Source organism: Brugia malayi (genome assembly GCF_000002995.4).
Source record: "Brugia malayi strain FR3 genome assembly, contig: Bm_v4_ChrX_scaffold_001, whole genome shotgun sequence".
Taxonomy (NCBI): domain Eukaryota; kingdom Metazoa; phylum Nematoda; class Chromadorea; order Rhabditida; family Onchocercidae; genus Brugia; species Brugia malayi.
The window spans coordinates 14,721,270-14,732,028 of NW_025062479.1; the positions used below are offsets into that span (position 1 = coordinate 14,721,270).

Sequence of the window (10,759 nt, forward strand, 5' to 3'; positions counted from 1 at the left end):
TGTGGTAGTGTTTTGTTGGTTTTGGTCGTATATTGTTCGGTGGGGTGTTTGTATTGTGTGGTAATGTCTAGATTCATTCATTAATATATAATTTATAGAGAAATAAATGAATTTGTCCGAGAAATTCTTTCCACGGGAACGTCATAAATATAATCTAGTAAATGTTATTAAAATATTGCCTTTATTTTAGTTGATAATCCAGAATTGCTTAGATAATGATTGAAATTATCAAAATGATTCAAATAGGACTAATCTTACTCTATGCATAACCAGTAACTTGTAGGATCATCTTTACTTTTTCTATTATCTTATATGAGGTAATTTCAATGGTAGTTCTTTCGAGAATAATACGAAATTATTTTTTTGTGCCGATCACTGGGTGAAGAATGAGTGAATTTGTGGAAGAAGATATCGAAGGTTTGCTTCCTGTTTTCGAGACATTAAGAGATGTTCAGTTATTATCACCTACTGAAATTGATGCATTTGTCAAACGTTGCCAGTTCTTCGAATATCGTCTTCAAAAGCCTGTAAGAACTTTTTCTTCGACAACTTAACTTATGCTATACTATTAATCACAATGACTTTCTTGCTGAATTTGTCAGGATTTGTTAAATTAGTTTGGATTTCGCAGTGGAAGTGCTTAAATGTCGCAGTGTAAAGCCTGAAGTATTACTATAAGTTGATGCTGTATGTCCGTCAAATGTCCAAGAGAGAGAGAATTGATTTTTGGGTACTCATTGGAATTTTATAACATTAGCATCATTTAGTGTTTGGTGAAAGTACCAATCAATGCGTATTATTTTCAGCGGAAAGATCCATCGTCGTTCAAAGGATATACCGATTATTTGGGATCGATTATGAAGCTTGTTCGAATGCGACGGAAACGATTGAATTACAGGTTGAGAGAAGATGAAATTGAAGGCAAAATCATCATCAAAGTTGCCAATCTGCTGCGACAGTGTTGTGAACGATTTCAGGTTTTTCATTTTTTGTTTAATAGGAGTATACTTTGGTGTAGTCTTTTTTATAATATAGGTATGTCTGCCAAATTTTGAAAACTGAAAAAATTCGATAATTTGTTGAAATGATAGCTGATATTTTGATATTAACTTAACTTCATATTTTCAAATGACGTGCAGTTTATGTTCAGAGAAACCTAACAAGTTAATATGAAATTGATTGCAGGGGCGGGCAGAGCTTTGGTTTGATTTGATCGGATTTTTGAAGGAAGAGAAAATGTATATCCGATGCAGTAAAGCGTATTTCCGCGCAATGCAGGTAAGTTTCTGAAAGGAATCTCTTTTTGTAAGGGCAGAATCAAGGGTTAGTAAATTTGTAAAGTGCGAATTAAAATTAGGCCTTCGTGAAAGTAAATAATTACTCACGGCGTCAGAAATGATTACTTTTATTACGTGGTCTTAATTAGACTGATCAGAATATAACGTCAAATAAATTATATGTTCCAGTTTATGAAATTATATGTTCCAGCTCTTTCCAAGGAATTCTGCTTTACGAATTCAAGCGGCTCGATTTGAATATTCAGTCGAACATAGAATAGAGTGCGCACGTTGTATAATGCAAGAGGGGATTCGGTTGAATCCTACAGAATGCAGTTTATGGACGAATTTTGTTCACCTGGAATTAGATCATGTCAAATGGTTGGGTTGATGATGATTTTCAGAAATTCCCACTCAGAATTAATTTATAAACTAACTGAATAAAACACTTTATAGTTAACATATAGACTTTTTTCTTAGACAGTGACTCAGTAAACTCTTAAAACTGTGGCTTAAGGATTTATTCAATAAATTGTTTTCAGGTTGATTACTCGAAAGAGTATTTTGACGGGAAAAGGGTATCATTTGCCATGTACTGAGGAGAAAGAACTGGAAGTGGCAGCTGAAGCGCAGAAAACTCCAGAAATGAAAGTAAATATAAAAGAAAAAAGTGGACAGGATGCAGTTTTGGGTCTTCGAGTCGTTGAAACAATCATTAATGAGGCCTTGGAATGTTGCGTTTCAGGACGAAGTGGTTGGTCTCATCTGTATATTTTACTGGTTGCAAGATATTATTCACCATTTTTGGAAATTGAATATTATAAAGCATCAGGATAAAAAAACACGACCTTCCAGTTAGATTATGATTGAATTTCAGTATCAGTAGTTTATGGTCGAATATGTTGCTTAGGTCCAATTGTTAAATTGCGTTTATTATAGCAATGCTACTGAATTTTTGGAGAATTATGAAGAAATATGGTCTGGTGGCATGTCATCTGGTAGAAAAATTGTATGATATGTTATGGACGCCGAAGTATAAAAGTGAAGAAAGTTGGATTGCAAAATCGGAATTAATGAATTACGTAAGTTTCATTTCGGCATCGATGCTTTTATTCAATGGAAAGTATTGGAACCTGATAAATGGGCTTCATTTCATCACTATGCTTTAGCATATGTTTAGAATTTTGTTTAATAGAAGATATAAATATGAAAAACTCTATAGTAGTTGACTTCAAGATTTGCTCTGGATTCTTAATTTCATATATTTGATGTTCAAGATGAACCTTAGTTGTTTGGACTTATGTGATAATGTTATCCTGCTTTATTTTTATTACTTTGTCACAGCGATAATCATATAATGAGAAAATCGACATTTTCCGGGATTAAATGAAAGAAGTCCTTTTTTAGGACCAATATTCTCTCTACGAATTGTTTGACAAAGCTTGTGAGGATATACCAACTGAAAGGATGCATCGACATTATTTGACTCTTTGTCAAAGACATTATTCATATGATGGTTAGTTATTCTCTTCACGAATTGTTTGTTAAATGTGTCATTTCTTTTAGACTTAAATAGCTGCATTTTTTTTTATTCGATGCTATATTGCAGCAACACTGAATCTTTTGCGTAAAGTAGCTTAACAATATCCATTCTTTTTCAAACCAGTTTGTAGGAGAAAATTAACATTTTAGACATACCATATTTATAAAAAATGTATTCATTTCGAAGAGCAAAACTTAATCTAATCTTATTCATCACGTATCATTTTTTTGCCTGGCATAATCTGTGTTTCATAATCTGTTTTTTTTTTTTTTTTTTCTTTTGTATATAGTTAACTACAATAAAGTCATATTTTCTACTTTAAGGTGATGCAGATGCAAAAGAGAAGTTTCGTGAACAGCTTTTCTGGTTGATTAGTAGAGGATATGGGACAGATATGGATGTTAGAAAATTCAATGTGCTGGTAGAAAGTTCCGAAGAAAAAGAGAAAGTTTTGGATGAGGCAGTGAAAAACAATCCGGAAAATGCATTTTTATGGATGATGTTATTGCAGTGCAAAATAAAATCCAACCCGACAGATGTGGAAACGATACGTAAATTGTTCAATAAAGCAACACGAGAAGTATGCTTTTTCAAATTATTTGATATTTTGTTAGAACGATGAACTAGAAAAGTGTCTCAGTGTTTTCCTGAAAATTATATTTTTCATTAAACGATGCTACAGGTTTTCAAAAAATGCTTTCTGCGTTAATCTCTTTAAATCGCCGTCAATCGGTGAGTCAAGTTGACGGAATCATCAGTCTTTTGTCAGATTTTCAATGTGTACTTGTGTCGATCCATAGAAGTGTCATTTTTGAGGATAAATGCAAGTGTGGTAAATAAAAGAAATACATTGATGAAGTCTTTAGTAATGTTGTAGCATCTGAAATAACTTAAGCTTTTATAGCTTTGAATATTAGTTGCTGCTTTGATATTTTAATAATATATGGTAGTAGTAGTATTGCTTCGAATTGTCAAACATGTTAACAGTTTAAGGCATATGATGGAAGTTATGGTCTTGCTAGCATGTACAAAGTAATCATCGATTGGGCGCATCAGTACTCGGAAGATGATGTGGATGATTTTTTCAGACAAGCTACTTTTCGTACAACACCGAAAGTTGCATGTCAAATGCGTTGTGTTCGTTTGAAGTAGGAATTTTTTCTGTTGTAATTCAGTTTCTTAATAGCCTAGATGGTCTCTGCCTCTATTCCTTTGATAGTGTGAAGAGGCATTGAATGACCTTTCATTTTTTTGCCTTTCAGTTATTAAGATTTAATAGCAGTGAGCAACTGAGTGATAGTAGTAAACAATGATTAATATTGTTAGTGATTGAGAAGAGAAAAGATGAGAGAGCAAAAAGTTAGAGAAGCAGTGCTTCAAAGCTGCATCAGAGTATGTTTGATAATTGAAATTTCTCCTCCAGTGACTAATAATGATTTTCAGTTACATGGCTTCTGTTTATCATGACAGACCTAATAAACTAAGGGAAGAATATTTCCTGTTTGCAAAACATCCACCAAACAGGTAATGAATTCCCAATATTTTGTAGTTTGTCAATTATTTGCAGTCTGCTTCACTGCCAAACCACCATAAATTTCTCAATTTTGAAAGTGGAATCTAATTGATTGTTGAGATTATTGTGTTTTCTATTTCTTTAAAAAAAGATTTTTATTTAGTTTCTTTACGATGTAATAGCACGTCTTGGACAATCTATTCATCCACTTTCCCACTTTTCCTAACTTTGTTAATTGACGAAATAAAAGAAAATTCTTTTTTATTGTCCATTTTTTTCTAGCAGACTTATTAACAAAAATTTGTATTTCAGTATTGAAGTTCATCAAACATTTATCAAGCTTGAATTAAAATCAAAGCAAATGTCAGTCGAATTTGTTGCACAGGCTTTTGAGTTAATGATTGTAGAATTTGGAAGAAAGGCACACGAATGTTGGATTGACTATGCGAATTTTATGTTGAAATATGAGCCACTCACGTTACAAACAATTCATAGGGTAAGCTAAGTCTTTGAAGTAGCCTGAATTGTTTGAAAAACTTCCCGAATTGTTGCTATATTTTGCCAGGTGATTTCATTTCATAACTGCAATTATTTGAGCATTGTTGGTTGCCGACTATAATATGTCAATGAGCATTTTTTGCTAATCTCAAATTATGTCAGTATTACATTTGGATTAAATATAACTTATGAACTTCTTATAGTTTCTTTAATACGCTGGAGTAAAATTTATGCCTTTAGAAAAACTTTAGCTGAAAATCCTTGAATATTGGGTTTGTAAATAATTCAAGTTGGTGCAGCTTTTAAAACTTATTTAATTGACTTGATTTAGTTACTTTTTTTTTAGCGCGCTATGGCCTCATTGGTATCAGATGAAGTCGAACTATTTCTGGCAGCTTATAATAAATTGCTGCAAAATTCTGTTAGTAATTATACTGAATCAGATTCCGATACGGAAAAGGATATTGAAAATATTGATCTTATTGAGGACGACGACGATGATACTGCATAAGAAGTTGCAATCGAAACTGTTGAGAATTTTCAGCAAGAAAAATCCAGTTAAGAAATAATAGTGAAGAATCCTCTAAGTTGGTCACTTGCAGCAATACCTCAGTTTTTCTTATTACTAGGTTTAACTGTATTGCATTTTCGTGATTCGTATGATTATGTCGGGTAAAATCAGTATCTCTTATTCTTTGCTTTATTCATCTGTAGAGCTGTGTGATCTTGAAATACTTTCAAAGGCTTACTGGGTGATTTTGTTTTGGAAAATTATCTCATTATAAATTAGAATTAATTTGAGTTAAAACTATTGTAGGATGCAGAAATAAAGTATTTTTGTTCATCTTACATTTAGGGTGAGAGGGAATAACATTATTTGGAGTATTTGGAGAATTTAAATAAGGTGAAAATGAGTGGGTCGAACATTACTATTCCTCTTAATTATAACTTGTTACATACATATATATATATATATATATAGCAGGTATGCATGCATTATGCTAGGTATTATCATTTGACTTGTTTTTATGATACTTCTCCTCTACACATGAGTTTCAAATTCTCTATTTAGATACGACGTGACAGTTAAAGTTTTCCTTTTTTGATTTTTTCATTAGCTATAGTCGTGCAGTGAAGAAAAGTGGTACGATTGTAATACCCATACAAAAGGTTAAGGTATAAAAAAGTTAAGTGCAGTGAGATGTTTACATGCCAGATGTGAATCTTTCACCCTCAGTGATCTAAAAATTTTCAGTCATTGCAATGTTTCTCTGGCGTCAAGTCGATGTAGGATTTGTTATTTTTGGAATCGTTCTGAAATGTTGGAGCATATATATTGAGAAGACAATATGTAACTTATCGTGCAATTTAGGCGTAAATAACACAATTGAAATGACCTGTCTGTAGATTTCCACCGGAGACAGTGGGGCTATTGATATTTAAATGAGCCCCTGAATGTTGTCATTCGGTTTTTTTTCATTATATTGAATTTGCTGTGAATCATACCAGCACTAATTCCTATTCAAATTAATCACAAATGAATAAAGTTAAGTGGAAAATACTGGATCCACCAAATCCATAATAATTTTCCAAGAATGCACTTTAGGGCAAGTTCGTTTAAAAAGCTTTGTACAAGCTCGAAGGATCCGCTTTCACAAATCTCTATAGCGAAAAATGAGAGACAAAAATGAGAGGTGATAAGATGTACTGGAATCAACAGGCCTAATCTTGCATGCAGGGGGTCCAAGACATTAGCTATTCGAGATTAATGTTCGAGGTGGTAGACTAAAAACCCAAACCCTTTCTTAACATCAACATTGTTTCTTTATATGGGAAAGGGTCTAGAAGCTGTGGCTTAGCCAACTTTATTCACGTGTTCTACGCTGTTGGCTAACCGCGATAGAACGATTACTTCGATGTAACAAAAAAAAAGGCAAAGGCAGATATCTTCTTATGTTTAGATTGATTCTCTGCAGGAATGTCAAAGCATGCATGATGTCGCTGATCGTAACATCCGAAGCATCATTCCCTAATTACCCACGAACTATCACTACCCAACCTTCCATTGTTACTTGCAATGAAATTTATAAAGGCAGCCTTAAAGAACATCACCACTATTAAAACATTATTAATCATACAACTTCAAACAACACTGAAGAGCTAATTTAATGATCAATGACTCCAATGTCTCCACTGGAAATCTGCCGAAGATCAATTCAATCTGTGAACTGTTTGCGTCTCCACCGCATAACAAATGGATGAATGTATATTGAAATGGATATACTGAAGTTGACAATGGAAGGTTGGCTTGCAAGGTAATCATTGTGGTTTCACCTATGAATTTTGCTTTTTTGATTTCGTGTTTCTTAATTTACTTACCTCACTTTGTCATGAAGTAATAAAACATTGGCAAGTGGTGATTTATCCAAAATTGTGGAAAAATTCCGATAAGAATAGATAAATTATTTATGCAGACAGTTATTGTCTGGCTTCATTTAATACAGTTGGTTGTCCAGCTTTCTGAATGACTACAAAAAACGAAAATTCAATAGAACAAAATTAAGCAAATGCTAATGAATGAAAAAAAGTTCCGGAAGTCTTTATAAAGAACTGTAGAGAATTTTGTCGCACAGTGTAACATTTTCATTTCCAAATTTTTCATTTACCGCCACTTCCAGTTTCCTATTTCTTTGCTTGAGCACTTCATGAATTCATAATTTGAATCGACAAAACAAATGTTTGATAACAATTGATGCATCATTTTAGAAAGGAAAATGGTGCATAGTTCGTATTGATAGAGTCATCTTTCGATTTCGATGCATCGTTGTGAAGTAATGTAATAATTGATAAGAAAATAAAGATTAAAATATGTACAGTAATTATTGTGAGATTTAGATATCAAATTATCAAACAAATTCCTATTTAACTGAGCAATAAAACAGTTCTTATCCTTTCCTTCATCAGCGAACATTTGATTCATAAATTAGAATGAAAATAATCTTTACATTGAGTATCTGTCTCTCAGTGAAACTTTACAGAGGGAGAAATTATCTTGCAAACATTCTAAACAATAGAACAATGCACAGCTGGAAAATTATTATGGAATTGCTTGGTGGATTCAGTATTTGTCATTTAATTTTATTCGCGAATGAATTGAATGGGATTAGTGCTGGTCCAGTACACAGCAAAATGCTATATAATAAACGAGACATACTGCAAGCAGCAAGAGCAAAAAGAATATCAAAGCTGGCAACAACAACAACAACAACAACAATAACAACGCAATCTAAGTAAACAAATTTTAAAATAAGAATGGCACCTGTCCAGTATCTTAAATTGTTGTCGAAATGGTAACGTTGCTATTAGATCCATCACAACTATTACAAATGAGACACAATGGAATATCATTAGGTTTGATTCTGTAAGATCTCAGCAGAGTTACCTATCAGTTCAGTAGAATATTTCAAGATAATGTGATAACGAGCTATATTTAGCTGATGGAAGTACTGGCCTCTCTGAAGCAGCGACATTCGAACTGTGCGCCGCAACAAAAAATCATTTAGGAAATAAGTCGAGAATTAAAATTATGACTGCTTCAAGCTTTTCAACAATCGAACTTATAAAACATGAAAACATTTGAGAAATAGAGAGGACAGCTTTTGACATAATTAAACACAAAAATTTTAAAATATGAGAACAATACGCTAAAATTCTGTTATCAAAGAAAGAGCAATAAAATGCAAATAAATCTTCCATTTCACAGCTCGAGAAAGGATAATCAAACATAATACATTAGAGGACTATTATTTTCTTCTCGATGAAGGCATGCGTGGAAAATTTATCAGTTTAATAGCTATCGCATCCTTTGTAAGTGGAATCAAATTTTTTAGCAGTGGTTATTGATTTCAAAAAATAAATTATAAAGAAAAGGTTGCTGTAAAGGTTCAATTTTCAAAGGTTGAAGAAATAAAAAATCTTCGAATTCTTTTGTTATGATATCGATAACAATTTCTCGAATTTTTCTGAAAGAAATGATTGTTAATATTAAATTTTGATTGATTACAATCATTAGGAAGCACCAGTAATGCGTGAGTAACCGATATGACAAAGGAATCAAAAGTTCTAAAGAGATAATTGTTCACAACTATGGTTCGCTTAAGTAACTAAAGATCATGAAGTAAGCATCACTTCTTTATATGCAATTTCAGGTTACTGATAGCTCATTCGTGGTGGAAAGTGATAAAAAATTTGATTTTGCAAAATTCATTTTGAAGAATTTCGTGGAAGACTGAAGTGGCGTAGTATAAGAAATGTTAATAATCCAGTTTTGCTGTTATAAATTTAAATAAAATGCCCGACTGTTTTCATATTTAATTTGCGCAATTCTCAAAAGCTTAAATATATGCTTCAACAATTGATAACCTAGTAATGGAGTTATGTTGTAGTATTATGAGTAAACAAAACTTACAAAAGTCTGAATTGCGTTAAACACATCAATGCGAAAAATGATGCATAGTCGGCGCAGATAGCATAGCTTTCCGATTTTGACACGTTGAAGTGAAAAAGTATTTTTGAGTCATTCCTTATTCGGGGAGTGATATGATAATTGATAAAAGAATGGAAATTGAAGCTAACGAAGTAATTATTAGTGAAATTGACTCAGTGACAGCTTAAAATTGTCTAATTCCTACATCATCCGATATGCTTGCATGGTTCATTATAGTATTCACATTTCTTTCTGTCATTCATATTTTTCCAATGAATTAAACGGAATTCTTAAAACACACCGGCATACACTGCTGTTAATTTCACGAACTGACCTGACTGAATTAATGATAGCAAGCAATGTCGCATGAAATCTTCAGTTATGAAGCTATTTTGCAGAATTCTTTTTTCCTATTTATTTACGGCAAGGTCATATGAATGATTTAAAGAAGCTATCACTACGATGGGTTTTACCTCAAACTTATCACAATAAATTATCTTTTGAAATGTTTTTTTTTATATTTATTAAAATAAGCGGAGAAAAAAATAACAGAATTTGAATGCTTTTGTGAATCATACAGCCACAATTGTTAGCTGCATGAAATAAAAATTATGAAACGATCTCAGATTGCAGTCCAATTAAAGGAATAAAAGACATTGGATGAGAGATTTTTTGAAACAACAAAATTCCCTCTAAATTTTGTCGCAATTAATAAAGCTATGACACGTCTGTATGAATCAAATTCAATTTCGAATCCAAATAGCATCACACGGCAATTTCAACAACAACAATGCTAAGCAAAAATAAACCAAAATAGATTCTTTCAATTCTTTCATATTAATTCTTATTAAAAAAAAAAGACTGCAAATCAATTTTGAAATTCAAAATGCCGGAAATATCTTCTTAGTCTTATAAAATGCTAATTCTTTAGCAGATCTACTTGCTTTAATTTCTAAATTTTTTGAACATCCTTTAGCTAAAGTCACTTACTTTATGCCTTGTTAGATTACAACAAATGACAGCAATGAATAGGAATAACCGATGGATCACTATCAAAAGTGTCACAATATTTTAAGAAATGTTTCATCACATTTTTGCTTATTTCACTTACATTTTACTCGCTATTACAACTAGCACATAGCATTTAATATGTTTGCTTTAGCCTCTTTTTAAATTTGTCGGACGACCCGTATCAAAACAATTTGATAGTGATATGTAATTCACATTTGCCTTTTGAATTATGCATTTGACAACTTGGAAATTTTGGATTTTTTTTGCATAAATTTCGATCATTGCTTTTACTTAAAATATTATATGAGCTGCTGAAGAATGTATAAATTATTCATCTGCTTAATTAGTACTTTGACATTAACTCTTTATTTATTTAACAACTAAAGAAATCAAATGACTTAGGTTCATTTCATATATTATTATGTTACTCA

The 10,759-nt window shown here is 32.0% G+C and overlaps 2 protein-coding genes across 2 annotated transcripts; both read left to right on the top strand.

Annotated features, from left to right (window-relative positions):
- Nucleotides 1–386: 386 nt before the first annotated feature.
- On the top strand, nucleotides 387–5,342 carry Bm9476 (Hepatocellular carcinoma-associated antigen 66, putative; the record flags this gene model as incomplete). The annotated part of the gene is made up of 12 exons (XM_043074888.1): nucleotides 387–527; nucleotides 807–977; nucleotides 1,186–1,278; nucleotides 1,489–1,658; nucleotides 1,820–2,031; nucleotides 2,217–2,359; nucleotides 2,685–2,793; nucleotides 3,144–3,400; nucleotides 3,814–3,968; nucleotides 4,264–4,344; nucleotides 4,646–4,829; nucleotides 5,178–5,342. The coding sequence occupies 12 exons, from the start codon at nucleotides 387–389 to the stop codon at nucleotides 5,340–5,342; spliced, it is 1,881 nt and encodes a 626-aa protein (XP_042930822.1).
- Nucleotides 5,343–7,930: 2,588 nt separating this feature from the next.
- Nucleotides 7,931–9,103, top strand: Bm18009 (Uncharacterized protein; the record flags this gene model as incomplete). Its single annotated transcript, XM_001896380.2, has 2 exons — nucleotides 7,931–8,121; nucleotides 9,040–9,103. The coding sequence occupies 2 exons, from the start codon at nucleotides 7,931–7,933 to the stop codon at nucleotides 9,101–9,103; spliced, it is 255 nt and encodes an 84-aa protein (XP_001896415.2).
- Nucleotides 9,104–10,759: the final 1,656 nt, after the last annotated feature.